The sequence below is a fragment of the Ornithorhynchus anatinus genome, chromosome 20 (genome assembly GCF_004115215.2).
Source record: "Ornithorhynchus anatinus isolate Pmale09 chromosome 20, mOrnAna1.pri.v4, whole genome shotgun sequence".
Lineage (NCBI taxonomy): Eukaryota > Metazoa > Chordata > Mammalia > Monotremata > Ornithorhynchidae > Ornithorhynchus > Ornithorhynchus anatinus.
The window spans coordinates 27,699,294-27,722,438 of NC_041747.1; the positions used below are offsets into that span (position 1 = coordinate 27,699,294).

At 52.4% G+C, this 23,145-nt stretch overlaps 1 protein-coding gene across 1 annotated transcript in view; it reads left to right on the forward strand.

The window, feature by feature from the left end:
- The first annotated feature begins 1,827 nt into the window (after positions 1-1,827).
- ME3 (malic enzyme 3) overlaps positions 1,828-23,145 on the forward strand; it is a 71,984-nt gene continuing 50,666 nt past the window's right edge. Inside the window, exons 1-4 of the mRNA XM_029048544.1 lie at positions 1,828-1,959; positions 4,119-4,132; positions 6,149-6,596; positions 7,802-7,933. Coding sequence (XP_028904377.1) covers positions 1,828-1,959; positions 4,119-4,132; positions 6,149-6,596; positions 7,802-7,933 — 726 coding nt within the window. The remainder of the gene's footprint in view (positions 1,960-4,118; positions 4,133-6,148; positions 6,597-7,801; positions 7,934-23,145) is intronic.

Here is a 23,145-nt window from a genome sequence, read left to right on the forward strand (position 1 = left end):
CTCTTCTATCTTTTTCGCTCAGCTCGATCTGCCCCTCAGTTAGACCCCTAACCGTGCTCACAACCTACAGCTCAGAGCATTATCTGCCAGAGAAGATGATCCCTCCGCTAGGAAGAGGAAGTCTTAAAGAGCAGAGTTGTTTTTCCCTTTGTAAACTGAGCCCTTTGAGGCATCAGACGAGAAGTGCAAAAGTCAAAGCACTGATTAAAATCCACAGTGTGTAGTACAACTGCAGTGAAAATAGTATTAAATAAACTGAAAGTGTGACATACCCAAAGTTTGCGTAGCTCCATGCGTCTGTATACACAAACGACATACCTGACAGTCACGCTGTTACAGAGCTAGCAATATTTACTTTGGTTTCCAGACAAGAGAAGACAAAAATCATTCCCACACACCCAGTTTAAACTTGAGATTGACTGTTGATATTTTGGTTTCAATCTTTCCTTTTCTAGGCACCTAAAAGTTAGTCTTCATCCGCATTTTGCAGAAGACAGTGAGGGTTTTTGGAATCTTGAAGCAACTTCACTATATTCAAACACACAGAACTGAGCGATTTGTACATTCCAAGCGCTTAGTACAGTGCTCTGCACATAGTAAGCGTTCAATAAATACTATTGAATGAATCTGCTTGAGAGGACCTCCCTTCATTACACTAACCCAAAATTTTATTGATTGCGATGCCTCACGGTTTCAGCCTTACCTCCTAGTGAACTTCAGCATTTTAGCGTGTCTGCATGCCGAGACTGGTCATATACAGAACTTTTGATCTCCGACAGGACAGAAATACTCCAGCCTGGATATTCCGGAAGAGAAAAAAATGACCCGAGTCGAAGTTATAAAATGCTCAAGGATCCGGGCTTCTGGGTATCAGCTGCTTTGTAGAGAGTTCCGTTCACAGGGGGCACTCAAAAAATATTATTGATTGATACTTATTATTATAATCGAACTTTTTAAGCACTTACCGTGAGCCAAGCTCTGGGGTAGATAAGACCGTGAGCCCCACGTGGGACGACCTGATCCCCCTGTGTCTACCCCAGCGCTTAGAACAGTGCTCGGCACATAGTAAGCGCTTAACAGATACCAACGTTATTATTATTAACCCCATTCCCTCGTGTCTACCCCAGCGCTTAGAACAGCGCTCTGCACATAGTAAGCGCTTAACAAATACCGACATTATTATTATTACAAATCAATCGGGTTGGAGAGAGTCCCTGTCCCACATGGGGCTCCCAGTCTAAATAGGAGGGAATAGAATTTAATCCCCATTTCAGAGGTGGGGCACAGAGAAGTGACTTGCCCAAGATCCCCCAGCAGACACGTGCCAGAGCCAGGATTAGAACCCAGATCCTCTGACTCCCGAGCTCTTTCCGCTAGGCCATCCCTTTCACCGGCAAGTCTCTAGAGCCCTTTCCTACTTTAGGTTCTCCATCAGCAATCTTGTCCAGTGGACCACTTAGTATTTAAGCATTTACTATGTGTCAGGCACTGTACTACAGTGCTCTGCACAGAGTAAGCGCTTAACAAATACCAACATTATTATTCAAGCCTTTCTGGACTCTACTGATATTTTCTGTCTGTCTAACTTCAGTGGAAACACATTCTTTACGTTTTTCCAGTCTACTGGGTGTAGTGATACAGTTCACAAACAAGCTATTGTCAAAAACCTAGGCAAAAACGAAATGTCCCAACTCTTCCTGGTTTTTGAAACTTTAAGGTGTCTTTTTGCCCTTACGTATATGAATGCATATCCCCCCGACTCATACACGTAAATAGAGTGTGCTAGCCCTCTTGTCTGACACGTGGGTGGGGCCGACAAGATCACGTATGTCTGACAATCCAGTCCACACCGAGGGCTTGGCAAGCGAGTCCTTGGCTCTGCTGATGCATTTTCTATTTGCGGTGCTGACACACACGCCTTTCAGACCTGCCTCCATAGCCCTGAAAACTCTCCTGGAGGTGAGCAGCTCCTCTCCCGATAATAATTATAATCACGGTATCTGTACAGCGCTCACTATGTGCCAGGCACTGTACTAAGCTCTACGGTAGAGACGAGCAAATGGAATTGGACACAGTCCCTGTCCCGATGTGGGGCTCGCTCTCTCAATTCCCATTTTACAGATGAGGTAACTGAAGCACAGGGAAGTGACCTGCCTACGGTTACAAAGCAGACAAGTGGCAGAGCCGGGATTAGAATCCAGATCTTCTGACTCCCAGGCCCATGTTCCATCTCTGCCACTTGTCAGCTGTGTGACTGTGGGCAAATCACTTCACTTCTCTGTGCCTCGGTTCCCTCATCTGTAAAATGGGGATGGAGACTGTGAGCCTCACGTGGGACAACCTGATTACCCTGTATCTACCCCAGCGCTTAGAACAGTGCTCAGGACACAGTAAGCGCTTAACAAATACCCACATTATTACCATGCCACGCTGCTTCTCTACAGAGGCCCTGAGGTTGACACATCTCTCTGGGTACGGATAGGCTTAAGAAAAGCGTTTCTGTAAATCCAGAGTGTATCCAAACTTGGAAATGAAATTCCCAGGAGGAGCTGATGATAACGGAATCTCCCACCCCAGAATGATGGATGGGCCTCAGTCCTGAGACTTGGGGAGTCAGAATCTGCACAGAGGAATTTTTTAGCCTGTTGGTGACTTGTGGGGAAACAGACTCAAACGTCTTCAAGGCTCATCCTTTGTATCACTTAAATTTACCTGTAACGGATCTTGGCAGTCTTCTCTGGGATCAGTAAATCTAATCCCAAAAGAGTATTTTTATGTAGTGAAGCAACGTGGCCTAGTGGAAAGCACACCAGTTTGGGAGACCTGGGGTGTGACCTTGGATTTGTCGCTTAAATTCTCTGAGTCTGTTTCCTCGTTTGTCGAATGGGAAATAAAAGCCAGTTCTCCATCCCCTTTAGACTGTGAGCCCCGCTTGGGTCGGGGACCGTGCTTGGGCTGATTATCCTGCCCAATATCAATATTTATATTGATGCCTCTATCCCCATTGCTGGGTAAATAGTAAATGTTGAATGCCGTTATTATTATCCATAATATCAAACAAAACCTCCTCACAATTGGCTTCAAAGCTCTCTATCACCTTGCCCCTCCTTACCTCACCTCCCTTCTCTCCTTCTACGGCCCAGCCCGCAGACTCCGCCCCTCTGCCGCTAACCTTCTCACTGGGCCTCGTTCTCACCTGTCCCGCCGTCAACCCCTGGCCCGCATCCTACCTCTGGCCTGGAACGTCCTCCCTCCTCACATCCGCCAGACTAGCACACTTCCCCCCTTCAAAGCCCTTCTGAAAGCTCACCTCCTCCAAGAGGCCTTCCCAGACTAAGCCCCCCTTTTCCTCCTTTCCCCCTTCCTTCCGTGTCACCTCGACTCACTCCCTTTTGCTCTTCCCCTCCTCCTCGCCCCCACAGCACTTCTGTATATATATATATACATTCTTCTATTTATTTATATCGATGCCTATTTACTTGTTTAGATGCGTATCTGTAATTCTATTTAATTCTACTGATGCCTGTTTACTTGTTTTGATGTCTATCTCCCCCCTTCTAGATTGTAAATCCGGTATGGGCAGGGATTGTCTCTCATTGCTGAATTGTACTTTCCAAGTGCTTACTACAGTGCTCCGCACACAGTAAGTGCTCAATAAATACGATTGAATGAATTATCATTACTGTTGTTGTTTTTCTTATTACTAAGCAATACACAGTGGTAAGGGAGACAAAACCGGCTCCACCTATGACCTTTTAGATCTGTAAGCTACCAATATTCCGGAAAGTAAACAGACTGAGTGTGGGATGATCATCTCTGACCTGAGGCCACAAGCTCCGACCTTCACTTTAGGAGCCAAGTTCAGAGTTCAGCTGCTGCAAGAACACCCGGTTTTGCCGATTGATAACTCCCAACCCGACTGAAACTAATTCCCCAGACTGAAATGCTAAACTTGTCAGCTGTTGTGTTACACCCTCCCAAGCGCTAACCACAGCACCCTGCACACAGTAAACGCTCAATAAATACCACCGACTGATTGATTGCAAGGCACACACAAGAGACCGATCTCAATCTCACTCATGGAATTAACCCGGGCTGGCGTCCTTGAACTCCTGAAGAAATCTCCCCAGAAGTAACAGTGAAACGACAAGGGGCAACAGGGATTTGGCTTGGGCCAGAAATAGCCTTATCTAACCTTTCTTCACTTCAAGGAGCGTAAATATAGTCCGCATACTCACAGGCTCATCCAAAAAAAAAAAAAAAAGTCCAGACAGAGCCCTGCCCGGCTCAGACTTTTTGTCTCAATGACTGATAAATCTGTGACCACAAAAAAACTTTCCTATTCTAGAAAGGCGATGAATAAAACCGTGGCAAAGTTAAACCGGAATCTGCAGCCTGCGCTTCTTACCCTTTAACAAGCCTGGAGCCAATGAAGCGGGCCTCAGGTTGTCGCTGCGGCTACTGAGGGGCCTGACCCATAAATCACAAGGTGGAGAATGCCCCCCCGCTAACTCCCCTCGGCCTCCCCCTAGACCCCCAGACAAACACCAGAGGGAAAGTTTGTTCTGCTTTTCGGGGACTCGGCTCCCTCAAGCAGCTGCTCTGAGGATTTCTAGACTTCTACACTGATCGATCGTCTTAAGCGTCGTCAGATGGGTTCCCTTTAGGGAGATGAGACAGGGGGCAGAGCCTTGGTTTGGAAGCACAGAGGAGGGAAGAGAAAGGATTGGTAGGCCAGAGGCCCGGGTGGCAGGATAAAAACAACACGCAGCTCTGATCAATCGAGGGTATTTACGGAGCGCCGACTGTACACGGAAAGCTGTCCCGAGTACTTGGGAAAGTACAGTCCAACAAAGTTCATTCGTTGGATCGTATTTATTGAGCGTTTACGGTGGGCAGATCACTGAACTAAGAGCTCCCCACAAAGAACTTACAGTCTAGAGGGAGCTCCCCAACCCAGGGATTTCCAGAGGCCTAATCGCTCAGTGCCCAAAGACATTTTCTTCTGTGGAAAGCTTAGCACTCACGAACTTCCTTACACTTACCCTTAGGGCTCCTGTACCTAAGGTCATTCAATTATACTTCAGTTATTTGTTTTGCCTAGTCCCTAAAATATTTCTACGTTTGAGTCTCCTGTTAGAGTGTAAGCTCCTCCAGGGCAGGGAGTATGTCACTTCTTTATTCTTTAGCACCCAAACGCCTAACACTGGGGCACTGCATCAAGATGGCATTCAATAAATACTAATATACCAATATGTCCACCACTCCACTTGCAGGAGGAAAAGAAAGGAAAAGGCCATGAGAAGCAGCACCGACGAGTAGAAAGAGCCCGGGTCCGGGAGGCGGAAGACCTGGATTCAAATCCCTCTTCTGCCAAATGCTTGCCGTGTGACCTTAAGCAAGTCACTTAACCCCTCTATGCCTCGATTTCCTCGTCTGTTAAAAGAAAAAAAAGGATTCCTACTCAAACTGCAAACGCCATGCTGGACGGGGACTGTGTCCAACCTAATTACCTTGTTATCTACCCTAGAGCTTAGAACAGCGTTCGCTGCATAGTAAGCGCCTAACGAACACCATCAAAAAATGGCTTACGTACACATAAATATATATCAAATCATACGTATATGATACGTACAACCAGCTTGACTACAATTAGAAAGATGGGAAAGCCCCCCTTTCCCTCAGCTCCCTCTCCCGTCCGCATCGCCTCGACTCGCTCCCTTTGCTCTCCCCTCCCTCTCTTCGCCCCACCGCGCTTACGTATATATGTAAACGTCTATAATTCTATGTATTTATATCGACGCCCGCTTAATCGTCTTGACGTCCGTCGTGTCATTTTGAGGCGAAACTGAGGCACGGGGAGGTTGAGCCGCTCGGCCGAGGTCACCCGGCAGACACGCGACCCACGACCCCTGACTGCCAGGCCCGTGCTCTCTCCGCTAGGTCACGCAATGAGCCTCAGAGATCCAATCCTCCTGGCCCAAGTGTGTTTTGGGAACAGTCGGCGAGGTGACTCGAACTCTATACCCAAGCAGGTCGCCCCGGATGCCAGGCTCCACAGTGGGTCCTTGCACTGGATCTAGGTCTGTCCGGTGTGAGGCAGGGAGGGAGAGGGCCCAACCCGTGGCCCTGGGGTCCCTGCTTTCAGGCTCGGGCTCCGGGGGCATCTCTGGGGGCCCTCTCCGGGGGGCATCGGGGGCATCTCTGGGTGCATCTCCGGGGGCATCGGGGGCATCTCCAAAGCAATCGGGGCCAACTTTGGGGGCATCTCTAGGGGCATCGGGGGCATCTCCGGGGACATCTCTGGGGGAGGGGCCTCTCTAGGGGCATCTCCGGGGGCCTCTCCGGGAGGTCTCTCCAAGGCCGTCTCTTGGGGTATCTCCAGGGGTATCTCCGGGGGCATCTCTAGGGGTAGCTCCAGGGGCCTCTGCGGGGGGCATCTCTCGGGGTATCTCCAGGGGCATCTCTGCCAGCGTCTCCGGGGGCATCTCCGGGAGGCCTCTCCGGGGCCATCTCTTGGGGAATCTCCAGGGGGATCTCCGGGGGCATCTCCCGGGGCATGCCCCATCCCCCCGATCCCCGGGAGCCCCGGACCGGTGTCGGGTTGGGACTGCGGGCGGGATGGGCCGGGGATGCGGGGAGGGGAGGGAGGGGAGGGAGAGGAGGGAGGGGGCAGGTGTGGGTGGGCGAGGGGTGCGGAGGCTGCGCGCTCCGCCGAGGCGGCGGTTGGGGCGAGCGGCGGGGCGGTGGGGCGGGGGCCGGGGCCGCCTCCCGTCGCCGGGGGCCTCCCGCGGCTCCGCTGCCCCCCCCGACGCCCCCGCGGGAACAGGTGGGCCGGGAGGGGCTCCGGGGGAGGGGCTCCGGGGGAGCGACCTTGAGGGAGGCTCCCCGGAGGAAGGTCTCTAGAGGAGGGTCCTTGGGGGAGGGTCCCTGGGGGAAGGTGTCTAGAGGACCGTCCTCGGAGGAAGGTCTGTAGGGGAGGGGCTCCGGGGGAGGGGTCCTGGGGGAGGGTCTCTAGCGGAGGGTCCGTGGAGGAGGGTCCCTGGAGGAAGGCCTAGTAGGGGAGGGTCTCTGGAGGAGAGTCCCCGGAGGAAGGTGTCTAGGGGAGGGTCCCTGGGGGAGGGTCTCTGGGGGAGGGTCTCTAGCGGAGGGTCCCTGGAGGAAGGCCTAGTAGGGGAGGGTCTCTGGAGGAGAGTCCCCGGAGGAAGGTGTCTAGGCGAGGGCCCGTAGGGGCGGGTCCCTGGGGGAGGGTCTCTGGGGGAGGGTCTCTAGGGGAGGGTCCCGGGGAGGGTCCCTGGGGGAAGGTCTCTAGGGGAGCGTCCTTGAGGGAGGGTCCCCGGAGGAAGGGGTCCAGGGGAGGGCCCGTAGGGGAGGGTCTCCGGGGGAAGGTCCCTGGGGGAGGGTCCCGGGGAAGGGCTCTAGGGGAGGGCTCCTGGAGGAGGGTTTCTAGGGGTGGGTGTCTAGGGGAGGGTCCGTGGAGGAGGGTCCCTGGAGGAAGGTCCGTAGGGGAGGGTCCTCGAGGGAGGGTCCCTGGGGGAGGGGGTCCGGGGGTCCCGAGGATGGGCCGGGCTCCCGTGCGGGGGCGGGGTGGACTCTGAGGGACGCCCCCCCCGGACCGCATCCCCCCTCCCGCAGGATCCCCCCCCCCCCGCCCGCAGGCCGCGGGGGCGGCGGTGGAGGCGGGCCCAGGACGGCACCGGCTGCGGGGATGCGGCGGCTGCTGCCCGGCCCGGCCGGCCGGCCGTTGCTCCGGCCCCCGCCCCCGCCCCCGCCCCCGGCCCCGGCCGGCGCCCACCCCCAGCGGGCCCTCGCCGCCGGGGGCCCGGCCCCCTCCTCCTCCGGCAGCCCCGGGGCCGCGGGCCCGAGGAGACCCCCGCCCGCGGCCCTCAGGAAGAGGGGCTACGACATCACCCGCAACCCCCATCTCAACAAGGTACCGTCCCTGGGGGTGATGGGCTGGGGGGGGGGGGATGATGGGTCGGGGGGGATGATGGGCTGAGGGGGGAATGATGGGCTGAGGGGGGGATGATGGGCTGGGGGAGATGATGGGTTGGGGGGGGGGGTTGTTGATGGGTTGTGGAGATGATGGGCTGAGCGGGGGATGATGGGCTGGGGGAGATGATGGGCTGGGGGGGGGTGGTTGATGGGTTGTGGAGATGATGGGCTGGGGGGGATGATGGGTTGCGGGGGATGACGGACTGGGGCGGATGATGGGCTGGGGGGATGATGGGTTGCGGGGGATGACGGACTGGGGCGGATGATGGGTTGGGGGGAATGACGGGCTGGGGGGGATGACGGACTGGGGCGGATGATGGGTTGGGGGGAATGACGGGCTGGGGGGGATGACGGGTTGGGGGATGACGGGTTGGAGCAGGGGGCTCCGCCACTTTAAACCCGTGCGTTATGCTCGACCTGGACGTATCCCTCGGTACCTTCACCCCCCGCCCTTCCACCATCGGTGGATCAGTGGCATTTACTGAACACTCACCGTGTGCGGAGCCTTGTACTAAGCCCTCGAGAGAGTCGGTAGTCGCGTTCCCCGCCCGCCCGGCTCCCCCGGGTCCCGCCCGGGCCGTTCGGGAAGGTCACCTCCGGCCTCGTCCCCATCTCGGCCCACCTCCGGTCCGGAGGGTTCCAGAGACTCGCCGGTTCCTCCTCTCCCCCGCCGGGAAGAGAGCCTTGAGGGTCTGGAGAAGTTCAGTCGTTCCTCCGCAGTAATTCCTCTCGCTTGCCCTTCGGCGGCCTGGATTTTCGTGAGTTTTCATTATGGTTTCGTCAACGGCCGAGCAGAACGAGAGGGAATCCCGGCCTGCGGCTCCCTGGAGTTCGGGTACCCGAGAAGCGCTGTCAGTGCTGATTCTCCTCCCAGAAGTGGCAGTGTCCTTTCCCTTAAAGAGGAGGAAGAGGAGGTTTCATTCACTGAAGCAAGGTCAAAGGAACTGGGCCCGTTTATCCCGGAGAAGAGAAGGCCGAGGGACGACCCGGGCAGTTTTCTAATACCTGGAGGGTCACCTTGGACGATCCGGGCGGTGTTCTGATACCCGGAGGGTCACCTTGGACGATCCGGGCAGTGTTCTGATACCTGGAGGGTCACCTTGCCCAGAAAGGTGGTCGTTTGATACTTACTGGAATAAGGAGAGCTTAGCCCGCAGCATGAGGGAATTAGGCTAGTTTATAAAGCTATCATTTCAGACAGGGCAGGTAGGGAACCAGAAGTCAAGGGAATTTCTCTTAGGGATAGGGAGGGGAGCGCCTTTAAAAATAGGATGGATTTTCACCGGGTCGAGATGCTGTAGGTGTGACCTATCTCAGCGAGGGCGGGGGAATGGATCCAGTGGCCTCACGGAGAGCTCCCGGTCCCGTGACTCGGCCAGGAGCCGTGTCCCCTGGGTTTAGGGAATCTGGTGAGTTTGACTGGCTTACTGCTTCCCTTGAAGAGGGTTGTTGCAGTAAAGGCAGGGACTTGGAATCTTTCTTCCAAGGATCATCCAGTGGCCCGCACAATAGCCCAAGACACCCAGGGGATGCTCGGCAGATCTCTTTTATTATAATGATCGTAATAAGAGCAGTGTATTAAGGGCTTACTGTGTGTCAAGCACTCTTCTAAGCCCTGGGGTGAATATAAGATAATCGGGGCTCACGGTCCAAGTAGAAGAGAGAAATGAGTAGCGAATCCCCGTTTTGCAGATGAGGGAACTGAGGCGCGGAGAAGTTAAGCGACCTACCCAAGGTCGCACGACAGGCGGGCGGTAGAGCCGGGATTTATTCGTTGACGATGATGACGAGATCTTCACGGATGTTCTCTAGCTAGTTCCCTCGTGAGGTAATCGGGCAGTTGAAAATATTGCAGATTCGCATGGAAAACCTGCGAGCTGGAACGCTTATTGGTCGTTTCTGAAGCTGGACAGTACTTATGGGTGCTTGGGGAGGAAAGGATCTTGTCCGCCCATTATTCTTTTCGGGACACCGGCAAGCACGGTTAGGGTTTCCTCTTGGAATAAGGATAATGATTTATTTTGTGGCTTTGCCAGGTGACTGGCTGGGACTTCTCTTGACCAGACTGGGCAGTTGGAGGAAAAAATATGCAAATGTGCTGGAATCAGGAGCTTCCCGGATCGAACTGGCTGACCTTCTTTCGACTGACCTCCGGTTGCTCTTGCCCACTTTCAAGGCCAAGTTGGAGCATGCCCAATATATGAGCGCTTTGGGCCCCCGGTGTTCTGGGACCTGTAGTTTGGGACAACTTACTAGGTTGGGAGGGTTGAACTCTACACTTCCTTCCCCTTTCCATCTCCACCGTGATCCCCAAAAGGGAAGAGGAAGATACTCAAGCGTGGGATGTCGCCCCGGTTTCCACCAGAGGAAACGGGATCGGCTGAACTCTGTTCACTCAGGGCTTTTTTGAACACCGTCGGCCCTTTTCCCGTAAGCTTTCGTTTTGAAAAATCAGAATGCGTGTGGTTTTGGAAGATGATATTTCTAACTGTGGGATGGGCTCTTTAGAAAAACAGAGGAGTCTGGCATCTAGTGATATGGCATGAAGCCTGGCCCTTTTGGTTTTTTTTTTTTATTAACCGAGGCAGTGGTCGGAATAGAGGAGGTTCATCTTATTATTGACTGTATTTGAATTCCGCTAAATATGAGGTGTAGGTGGAGTGGATGCCAGGCTGTGGGTCTCTTGATTTCCCCAGTTCTGTGTCTCCCCACCCCCAACCGTAAATGTCATCTGACTCTGAGGATGCTGGGGACTGTTACCACCAGTTTCTAGCTGTTGGGGATAAAAACGATGTTTTGGGGGGCTGGATTTTCTCAGCTTCGCTCATCCCCAGTTTCTGACAAGATCTGAGGGCTTCCAAAGGGGACTGACAGACCCAAAATAAGGTCTTTCTGACCTAACGGGTCTTTGAAACCTGCCAGATTTCGTCTCGGCGTCTCCCCCGCCCTTTCTTCCCCACACCCGATAGGAGATGTGGCACCGTTACCCGTCGCTCCTGGCCTTCCATCCGGGGTATTTGCTTTCTTCTGCAGGGAAGCCGGGTTTGTGTGTGTGTGTGTGGTGTGTACACGCACTCCTGTGAGCACACACTAAATTCCATATGTCTTTAAGAACACATTCTGGATCCAGCACAAGCCTCCCCAGTCTGCCCTTTGCCCGGGGAACGTCCTCCGGTATGAAGCCCACGCAAGGACAGCGAGTTCTCCTTTAACCCAGGGCTTGCTTACATTTTTCTGAAGATTCCCCATTTTACGGTGAGATAGTATGGTAGTAACCCCTGAGTCTCGGGGAATTTATGGGTTAGGGGGTAGATGGTTCGAAGATACCACCGTGACCTGATGTTTTCCACAACAAATTCCTTTATTATCGCCGTGCTCGGAACGTTCCGCACCCAGGCCGTTCAGTGCGGTAACATGTAAAGTTGTAAAAACAACGTCCCGCTCAGTACAGCGAGGCTGAGGCCGGGTAGAGGACGGGACAGCAAGATGACCGACGCCACAGGCTCGTGCACAGCCTGCTTCCTCCTAATCTGAACCCACTGGTGCTGACCGGAAGGTTGCCTTGTGCTGGGAGAGACTCGTGCTGTGGGGAAAATGTGTATATATTTAACGGTATTTTAAGTGCTTACTATGTGCCAGGCATTACACTGAGCACTGGGGTAGATAGAAGCTAATCAGGTTGGACCCAGCCCATGTCCTACATGGGACTCATAGTCTTAATCCCCATTTTACAGATGAGGTAGGTAACTGAGGCAGAGAAGCCAAGTGACTTTCAGACAAGTGGCAGAGTGGGGAATCGAAACCAGGGCCTTCTGACTCCCGGGCCCGTGCTTTATCCACGAGGCCACACTGCTTTTCCTACTTGGGGATTATTTCATTATTTCCAAAGTGACTTTTCCAGGCTGTGTCATGAAAACCCAAAGTTGTAGCAGAATTGGATGCCTGTTCCCCGGGAGACTACCTACTTCACTCTCGGGTCCACCACCGGTTCCAAAACCCTGTTGGCCTGGCCTGCGGTGCTTAACGTGCGAACCGCTGTGTGTGTCCCGTCAGCCTGGCATTTGAAAACTGGAAAGGATTCGCTTCAGAAGAGAAGGAGAAGCAGCATTTAGTGAATGCCCTCTGGGCTCTTGGGAAGGGCAGAATACTGAAGTGACACATTCCCTGCCAAGAGGGAGCTGATACTCTAAACTGGGAGGCCGACATAAAAAGATTTACAACTTAGATTGGTCGGAATAAATAAAGCGGGCACGTGCCCATGGGTACCGAGGAGGGTGTAAGTAAGTTCACCTGTGCTAGAGATGGCTGAAGAGATGATATAGCTTATGGAGATTAGTCAGGGAAAGCTATCTCACCTTTTCTGTCGTCCCGGACTTAGGTGTCCGTCCCGGAAGCAGATAACTTCATACCCTTTCCAGCAAACGCTTGCGGCCCAGCCCCCAGTGATTGGTGGGGGGGGGCGGTCTCCCAAGTTCTCCTCGAGGACCTTTCCAGTCCCCTCGCCCATCTCCCGCTCAAAGGGCTTCCCCCCGGCCATGGGAAGGGGCCATTTCAGTCCCAGCTTTTGGTTCCCACTCCTTTCTCCCAGACGTTTCCCTCTTTCCAAGGGCAGGCTCCCCCACCCCCCCCCAAAAAGGCCTTTTGCTTTTTCTGTCCAGTACGAGAGGTTCCAAAACATGCAGGACCTTTTGTTTTCTGGGCAACGTTGGCTTTGTAAGCGATGACTTTGATGCGTCTGGACGGCCCATGGGGTTGGGAGGCGGGCGGGGAGGGGGAGGTAACGTCTGTGTCCCGGGCACTGCCCAGCACAAAAGATGCCTTATTGTTGGGCCTTGAAAATCTGACGGAGAGCCTAATACAGGTCGAGGGAATCAGGATCAGTTCTTAAAGGTCCGCATTCATGCTAAAACCGAACAGTTGCTTGGCAGCCCGGAAAGAAACTCTGACATCATGGAAAACAGGAAGGAATGAAATATGTCTGGGAGACCGAGGAGAGGGAAGGTATTTGGTAGAAAAATTCTGAACATCTCCGAGATGGTTGGCGCGTTTCTTTAATGGCTGTCACTCGGGAGCCGAGATGGAAATCGAAAAAATGACGAGCGGCATTCGCTTTCTAAAGCGATGCTTGGAGAATGGGGAACTGTGAGAGAAGGTCGGCTGGGACTTGGAAATTTGTTCAAAAAAGGTTTTCGGCTTGGGTGTGATTGTGTGTTTTAAGGGGATTGTGGTCCTTGATGAGTTTACCGTGCGCAGAGACGCAGCTCGGCCTAGTGGATAGGGGACTGGCCCGGGAGTCGGAACGACCCGGGTTCTAATCCCGGCTCCACCCCTGTCTGCTGGGTTACGTTGGGCAAGCCATTTCACTTTTCTCTGCCTTAGTTACCTCATCTGTAAAACGGGGATTAAAAACGTGAACGTCATGTGGGATTTAGACTCTGTCCAACCAGGTTAGCTTGTATCTACCCTGGCGTTTAGTTCAGTGCCTAGCACATAGTAAGCGCCTAACCATTTTTTTTTAAAAGAGCACTGTACTAAATGCGTGGGAAAGTACAATATAAGAGAGTCAGCGGGTGTGATCCCTGCCCAAAGGTATAGTGCTTTTAAGTGCTGAACAAATACCATAATGATAAAGGAGTATACAGGAGGATAATAACATTAATTATGTTTTTTGTTAAGTGCTTACTATGTGCCAAGCACTGTAATAAGCGCTGGGGTAGATACAAGATTCAAGATCCCACACGGGTCTCACGTTCTAAGTTAAGAGGGAGCACGGGTATCGATTCTTCATTTTGTTGATGAGGGAACTGAGGCACAGAGAAGTAAAGAGACTTACCCCAGGTCACACGGCAGATAGGCGGCGGAGCCGGGATTAGAACCCAGGTCCTCTGACTCCCGGGCCCGGGCTCTTTCCACCAGGCCAGGCTGCTTCTTGTAGTTTACAGTTTACAGGACGTAAAGTCTCAGGATGGACTGTCACCCGGAGTTTTTGGCAGGAGGCTCCATCCTCAACATCGAATCGCAACAGGTCAGACTAGTTTTTATTGTCAGTAAATCAGCCAGCAAACATTCATCAAGTTTCCACCGAAACAGGCACTCGAGAGACCTCAGTCCACATTCTACATACTTTCCCCCCTGCTGAGAGTTTAAGGCCTAATTGGGAGATAAGACAGACTAGCCCAGGTTAGCGTAAGTGTGTTCTGCTAGTATAAAACAATCTAATATTTATGGGGAGTGTGTGTGTAGGGGGATGATGTTGTTTTATTAGAGACAGTTATTGACGTTTTCCTCTCGAGATTTTATAGCGCTTATATCTAGGCCCTGGTCCAAAAAAACACTAGTGAAGCGATCGGAGCAGAGTGAAAAAGTACTCGGGGAGCCAGTGCCTCTGATTAAAGGTGACCTAGTCCTGCAATCTTAAACGCAGCGTGTATGGGAGACTTGGATTATCCGTAATCTCTGGCATAATCAATCAATCAATGGTGTTTACGGAGAGTTTGCTACATGCAGAGCGCTGTACTAAATGCCCGGGAGAGCACAGTCCAGCAGAGTTGGCAGATACGTTCTCTGTCCATGATGTCTGTCTGAAAATAGCGTTTTGTCCCCCTCCTCAGTGTTTTAAGCAGCAACCGGAGATAATGTACTTATTCAGCGCTTCGAACGGTGCTTGGCCTACCTATAGTAAGGGTGTAACGAATACCACAGTTATTATTAATTATCATTAGGTTGTAGAGCTTCCAAAATCCCAGTTGTACCACACAGGTACCATTTTGAGGGGGGAACAGTTTCACTGAACTCCGTTCATTTTTCTCAATTAAAGACAAAATAGTTGCCCCCCGGTCTCGGGAGATTGCCGGACTGAGCGACATGATTTGCGCAACGGTGACTGGCGTCCTGGAATACGTTGCCTTGAGACCCTCCAAACAAACACGAGCAAAATCTGGTGAAAGCAAGGGTTTGAACCAATAAAAGTGAAAGGGCAAAGAAACACTAGCAAACTCAGATCAGAGGTCCCGCGTTAGCTAAAGCCCACAGAGTGAAGAGCTCGGTCTCAGGCTCAGGCCAATGTATGGGCTGGATCGGGCCAGGGTGAATGACTGAAGTTACTGGAGAATACTAGTGGATGTCAGGCGTTGCGATCCACTTTCTAGCTAATAATACAGATAAATAATAATAACTGTGGAATTGATTAAGCGCTTACTCGGCATCGAGCCCTCTGAAATGGGGAGTAAGACTGTGAGCCCTTCGTGGGACGGGGACTGAGTCCAACCCACCTATCTTAAATCTATCCCAGCCCTTAGTAGAGTGCCTGGCACATAGTAAGTGCTTAACAGATAATAACAATTTAAAAAGCACTATGCTAAGCGCTGGGATAATTACAAGATAATCAGGTCCCGCATGGGGCTCGGAATTTAAGTAGAAGGGAATTGAACCCCCGTTTTGCGGACGAGGGAACCGAGGCACAGAGACGTGAAGGGACTTGCCCGCAGTCACACAGAAGATAAGTAGCAAGCCGGGATTAGAACCCAGATCGTCTGACTTCCGCGCCTCCTATTATATGATATCATAATATCATATTATTATATGAATAATATATTCATCTTATATCCACATATATTACGATGTACGTACTACATATGATTAATATTACACATATATATTATGCAGGTGCATTATATGTATATAGTACATTCATTGCATGTCCACGTGAATATTAAGAACAATTATTATATTAATGATATCAAGACATTATATTAACTATCCCCTTACTGTGATTCTTTATCCTAGTGAAGCTTCAACATGATCGTTTACCTCCCATAAAAAAGCGAGTTGCATTACTTTCAACTAGGCCACCCTGCTTCTCGCTGCTCAGATATTCATTAATCAATCGTATTTTTTGACCGCTCTCTATTTGCAGAGGTCTCTGGACTAAGTTCTTGAGAGAGTCCTGCACACAGAGTTGATAGACCCGATCCCTGCCCACACGGAGTTTATAATCCAGAGGGGGAGACAGACATTAAAATAAATTACCGAGGGATCTGTATGTAAGTGCCGTGGGGCGGGGAGGGTGAATATCAAAGTGTTTAAGGGGTACAGGCCAGAAAGGGAGGCTTAGATAGGGAAGCGAGGATTTGGTCGGGGCAGGCCTCTTGTAGGAGATGCAGTTTTCATGGGGCTTTGAAGATGGGGAGAGAGGTGGTACGTCGGATATCAAACGGGAGAGGGTTCCAAGCCGGCGGGCAAGTGGTTGCTGGTGATCAAGGTACAACGAGTAGGTTGGAACGAAGGGGGTGGGTTGGGTTGTAGAAGGCCATCGAGGTCGCGTAGGAGTGTTGAACCGATTTCGGTGCTTTAAAGTCGAGGGGAAGGGGTTCCTATCTGGCGCGGAGGTGGATGGGCAACCGCCAGAAGAGGAGTGGCGTATATTAAATGCTTGAGTCGTGAGTTTGAATCCCGGCTCTGCCAATTGTCAGCTGTGTGACTGTGGGCGGGTCAGTTACCTCATCTGTAAAACGGGGATTAACTGTGAGCCTCCCGTGGGACCACCTGATGACCCTGTACCCACCCCAGCGCTTAGAACAGTGCTCGGCACATAGTAAGCGCTTAACAAATACCAACATTATTATTATCATTATTAAATACCATTAAAAAAAGACGGAGAAAGAGGGGCCAGAGAGCTAAGAGAAGAACCAGAAGAGGACAGGGCCAGTGAAGTCAAGGCTGAAGCGCTTGTTCTGTGCCAAGCACTGGGGTCAATACCAGATCAGACAGGGTCCGCTCTGCAACTCTTCTCTCCCGGCAGTCCCGGCGGGCTGGAGTGGCTTCTCGGCAGGTGCCAGGTCGCCGTCGCCCATGCTCAAGTACAGGAAGGCCTCATCTTCTTCCAGAATTCAGCTGCAACCCAGCTTGCCCAGGCCAGAGGAAAAATATACGTCAGGCCCAGTGCAGGATTTTCACTCCATGTCGTACTTCCTGCCTGAATTCAGGGAGGGTTCGTGTTTATCAGCACATGGGCATGTGTTCATTCAGTCATTTATTCTGATGCCTCCAGTTGTAAATATTATAGCTGTATCCCCGATGAATAATCATCTCAGCTTTAAGGAATGAGATACCTGGAAATGGAGTCTCTCTGCAGCCCTCTCTGTGTTCTCTTATTTACCGGTTATAATATTTATTAAGCGCTTACCCTGCTGAGCCTGAGCTCTGTACTAAGTGCTGAGTTTCTTGCTAAGCCCTGGAGTAGGTACAGGAAGGTTAGATCAAAACACCTCCCAGGGGCTGTCAGCCTAAGCGGAAATGAACTAGAACCCAAACAGTGAATTATGGACAATTTAAGTAACAAAGCAAGAAAATGAGACTGAGTAAACAATGCTTGGAGAAAGTAAATAAACAGTCCTCTCAAGTGGGGAAGTCTCAAGTTTTTCAGGTTTGAGTCTGGCCCGTAGTCCGGCTCTCAAGGAGGCCCGGTGGGCTTGGATCGGGGCACGGGCCTCCGGGCACCCATGCCCCCTCCAATCTTTTTCTGGCACCTTTTCAGTCTGACCGAGGGGGTGAGGACAGGGACACACTGCACCCCACAAGCGCTGGACCTGCACTGAGGCCTGCGTCGTCTCTCTCCGTGCTGGGGCTACAGTGGGCAGAGACTGCGACCGCTGGGACACCCCAGGCAATTCACTTACCCTCTCTGGCTCCCCTGCGAGATAATAATATTTGAGCCTCCCCCAAAGTTGGTGATGAGATGAGATCATCAACATGGAGGGGCACGGGAAAAATGGTAGCGCTCTGCATATTCCGGGTATTGCTCGCTCTTTTTTTAATGGTCTCTGTTAAGCCCTTCTTATGAGACATGGAACTGTACTAAGCACCAGATAATCAGGTTGGGTTCAGTCCCTGCCCCACATGGGACTCATGTTTCTGGCTCTTTGCTTTGGAGAACAGTGAAGCAGCGAGGCCTAGTGGAAAAAAACCCGGGCCTGGGAATCGGTGGACCCGATCCCTAATCTGACTCTGACATTTCCCTGCTGTATATGAAGTCACTTCACTTCTCTGTGCCTCAGTTTCCTCCTCTATAAAGTGGGGATTCGGTAGGTGTTCTCCCTCTTAAATTGGGAGCCCCATGTGGGACAGGAGCTGATTATCTCCAAGCTACCCTAGTGCTAAAGTACAGTAGCACATAGTAAGCACATAAAAATGATTGCTCTTATTGGCTCGGTTTCTAAATGAAACTGCCCGGACATCGGCGAACCTACCGCAAGGTCCTACTGACGCCTCTTTCGGCGGGAGAAGCCAGTGGTGGCTGACGGCTTAGCGGGAGACTGTGGGTGGAGGGGGAGAGCTGGGCCGGTGCTTGGGTTTTTCCGGCACCGGGGATGGTTTGTAACGAACCATCCCTACTCCCTTGCCCTGCTCCCGTCTGACCACACACACACACACACACACACACACTTCTATTTTGTAAATGGCATAAAAAAAACCCAAGGAGAAATGGCCAAAAAGCTGCAGCTACAGGGAAGACTTTTTCAGCTGTCCCTGGAATAATTTATATAGTCACTTTTATAACTTAATAGCTCTTTAAAGATGAAAAACAAGAGATAAAACCTGAATTGGAAGGACGACAAGAGTGCTATTGTAACCCAATCTTGTTTTTCATCCACTTGAATGTAGTGAAGGGTACAAGGTCACGCATCACGTGACTCGTAACTCCTTCCGTCCTTAACACCGGGACTCACCGGGACCTGGGCCGTAGCTCCGAGGTCGATTTGGCCCCCGGGGCCTCCGGAGTCAGAATTTGGCGGGGACGGGGGATTGACGTTTCCCGACAGGTTTGGAAAGACTTTGCATTCGGCTTCTCCGAGGGTCTCTGATCTCTTCTGGCTCCACCGTGGAATTGTGTGTGGGAGGTTTAGCGGTCGACATTTAATTTATTATCGAAAGGGGTCATATATCTTGTGAGACCTGGGGCGGCGGTGCAAGTGGAAAGACGCTCGCCTGCAACATCCTCCCATTTCCAAGCAGGAGAGAAGCAAACCGATGAGACCCAAAAAGCTTAGGTAATTTATAGCCCTTGAGAAACTTTCCAGATGGTTCCTTTCCAGGTTTCGAACGTAAAAGCGCCGATATGCCATTTTGAGGGTGCCAGGGAAGGAGGAGCCAGTGGAAAGAACACAGGACGGGGAGTCGGGGGAACTGGACAGTCTCTCATCTCCTTTGTGTCTCAGTTTCCTTGTTTCTAAAGTGGGGATAAAAACGAAACACCCCGTGAGCCCTGTACGGGGCAGGGACTGTGTGGGCTCTGATTGCGCCGTCGCTGTCCCGGTGCCTAGGACGGTGTTTGGCACCTAAGCGCTTCACGGATAACACAGCTACGATGATGAGGATGATGAATCCATTGTGTTGAGTTCATTATTGTACTCTCCCAACCGCTGAGTGCAGCCCTCTGCACACAGTGAGCACTCAAAAAATACGATTAAACGATTGAATGAGTCGCTTGCACCGTCGGGGACACTCAGGCCCCATCAGAGTGGGCTGCCTAGCCCCGGCCCGGCTCTTCCACGCACCCGTGGAGGCGGCCTGGCCCCTGGTCCATTGGCTTCCCGTAGGCTCGGGACCGATGGGACCTGAACCAAACACTGCCTTTTGAGCAATCCCATCCCCTGAAGGAAGGGACGGTGGGATGAATCCAGGGGACCACCCGGCCCCCTCCTCCCCACCCCTCGGTGCTCTCTCCCACCAGGGAGACCCCTCAAAATGTCCCCAGGCGACTCCCGTCGTCTCGAGCTGCCGAAGCCGGACCCGGTGCCCCCGTCGTTCCCGCCGTCTAGCCGCAAACGCAAAAATCGGGAAACGGGAGAGGCGGGACGCTTCCCCAGACCTTTCCACGGGATCCTTTGTGGGTGCTGGCCTTTTTCCCACCGTGGGTGACGCGCTCTCTCCTCTTCTGTAAGCAGCCATTTTCATTTTTGGGAATCCGGACTCGGCACGCTCATTTGGAAGGTCGATGTCGGGAGGCAAATGGAGCCGGGTAGCTCAGTGGCCACTGGTGTCAGAGTTTCAGGCACCCAGCGCTCCAGACTTGCTTCGTTTCCCGGGTCGGAGAGCACTGGCAGGGGGAGGGCGGGGGAGGGGAGGTGGCTGCTTCCTGTACCAGCAGGACTTAATCGCCTCTAAAGGTCGGGTCTGGGGCCAGAAGGCTAATTACAGAGCATTTGGGTTAGCTCCTTCTGAAATGAAAGGACAGGCCCCGCCCCATCAACAGGAAGCAGCAAGGACTCGGTCCTGGGAGACAGAAGGAACTGGGTTCTGTTCCTGGCTCCGCTACTCCTCCGCTGTGTGATCTCGGGCAAGTCGCTTCACTCGCCTCAGTCATCTCATCTGTTAAATGGGGATTAAGACTGTGAGCGCCGTAGGGGACGGGGACTTGGTCCAACCTGCTTAGTTTGGATCTATCCCCGGTATTTAGTACAGTGCCTGGCATATAGAAAGCACTTACCAAATACCATAATAAAAGGTCTTTCAACTTCACCAAGTTTGGGCTTGGGAGGTCCAGGGGAGGCAGAACCCAGCCTTCGGCCCGGGGCTGGGTTTGCTGAGACAGTGACGCAGATGGGTCTCCAAGTCGCGGCAGATGACTCGCAAGCCTCTGAGGGGTTGTGAACTTCAAGTTCAAGGACCGCTCGTCTGTCCCTCGAGAGTGAGGGCCCGGGCCGTAGACTCGGGGAGAAGGGTGAGGCGCCCTTGGCCACTTAGGATCTGGCGCGGTGAGTCGGAGGCCGGAGGGTCGGGGGCGAGGTCCGGGAAGAAGGTGAACCAAGGAGGGGCGATGAGTGCGAGCCGGGGAGTAGTGGGTGAAGGGAGCGGGCGTGCCGGAAGGAGGGAGCGGCTGGTCCTCTTGTCTTCCTCGCTCATCTCCAGCTCCACCCCGTCTTCCAAGCCTCGAAGATCTTGGGAGATCTCCCCAGCCGTCAGGCATTTTTAGAGGGCCGAGGCCCAGCCGGCCCTTTAGAGTTGGTCATCCGACTGGGTTTCTCTCCTTTGAATAAATCAGGATTCCTCCTTAGTGAGGCCGTGAACTTTCCCGTCCTCTTTGCTCTGCTTTGAATGGGCGGCCCCCTTTCCCGAAGTATCCCGGGGACCATTTCCGGGCTCGCCCTTCGGCTCGGAGCCACAGATTGGAGAAAATATCCAATCGACGAAGAGAAGCCCTTACTCGCTGGGCTCACCGACAGGACTGTTGAACGAAGCTGGTGAGATGATGTTCATCGTGAAGACGGCATATCGATTAAGTGGTCACCCTGCAGTGAGTTGCTGGCTCAGGTTCAAGATAATCGAAGTGGATTTAAGGCCCTGTCCCACGCAGGACTCACTCTTAAGGAAAGGAATCAAGCAGTGGTATTACTTGAATACTTATTGAGTGCAGAGTGCTGTACTAAGCGCTTGGGAGAGAGTACAATACATAAAAATAGGTAGACGTGATCACCATTTATAGAAGAGGAAGCCAAGGCCCAGAGCAGTTAAGGGTCTTGCCTACGGTGACCCACAGGCCAGGGGCAGATCTGGGGCTAGTATCTGGGCCTCCTGGCTCCAAGAACCAGGCCCTTTCCACTAATAATAATAATGTTGGTATTTGTTAAGCGCTTACTCTGTGCAGAGCACTCTTCTAAGTGCTGGGGTAGATACAGGGTGATCAGGTCGTCCCACGTGAGGCTCACAGTTAATCCCCATTTTACAGAGGAGGTGACTGAGGCCCAGAGAAGTGAAGCGACTCGCCCACGGTCCCACAGCTGACAAGTGGCAGAGCCGGGAGTCGAACTCATGACCTCTGACTCCGAAGCCCGGGCTCTTTCCACTGAGCCACGCTGCTTCCCAATGATGAGAAGCAGCATGGCCTCATGGAAAGAGTGCGGGCCTGGGAGTCAGAGGACCTGGGTTCTAATCCTGACTCCACCATGTACCTGCCTGGCTGACCATGGGCCAGCCACTTCTCTGTATCTCAGTTCCCTCATCCACAAAATGGAGATTCAACACCTGTTTTCCCTCCTGCTTAGACTCTGAGTCCCGTGTGGGACCGAATCATGAGAATTATGAGAAGCAGCGTGGCTCAGTGGAAAGAGGCCGGGCTTGGGAGTCAGCGGTCATGGGTTCTAATCCCGGCTCTGCCACTTGTCACCTGTGTGACTTTGGGCAAGTCACTTAACTTCTCTGAGCGCTTAGTACAGTGCTCTACACAAAGTAAGCACTCAGTAAATACGATTGAATGAATGAATGGGCCTAACTGTAAAATGGGGATTACGACTGTGAGCCCCACGAGGGACAACCTGATTACCTTGTAATCCCCCCCCCCGCCAGTGCTTAGAACAGTGCTTGGCACATAGTAAGTGCTTAACAAATGCCATTATTATTATTATTATTATTAATCAACCTCTCTCTACCCAAGTAATAATAATTATGGTATTTGTTAAGCGCTTACTCTGTGCAGAGCACCGTTCTAAGTGCTGGGGTAGATACAGGGTAATCAGATTGTCCCTCGTGGGGCTCACATTTATTAATCCCCATTTTTACAGATGAGGTAACTGAGGCACAGAGAAGTTAAGTGACTTGCCCAAGGTCACACAGTAGACAAGTGACGGAGCCGGGATTAGAACCCACGCCCTCGACTCCCAAGCCCGGGCTCTTTCCACTAAGCCACGCTGCTTCTCTAATACTTAGTACAGTGCTTGATACATAGTAAGTGCCTAACAAATACCACTCTGATTATTATTATTATGAAATCTGAGGCCTCAAATCTCTCTCCAAGTTCTTGTTTCTGCCGACAGTTGCTGGGCCTGCTCCCAGCCAAGTCTCCTCTCTTTTTTAGTGGACTTCAACTCCCCAAGACCTTATTTCCTAAATCGGGTTAACGCCCTCCTGGCCTCAGCCTCTGCCCCTGGAGACGTCTCCTCTCGTGGAATTAGCCCAGCCCGGGACAGAAAGCAGAGCCGCTAGGCTTTCCGGTGGTCTGGAGAGAAAGGGCCGGCTGCTCTCCGCCGGGGCTCTCTCCCTAAGAAAGAGAAAGCATCGGGTCTCGCGGATCTGGGAAAACATCCCCAGCTTCCTCCTGTACGTGCGAGTCCCGGCGGGCAGGCGACGATAATCCAGCCCCATGTGGTCCTCTTT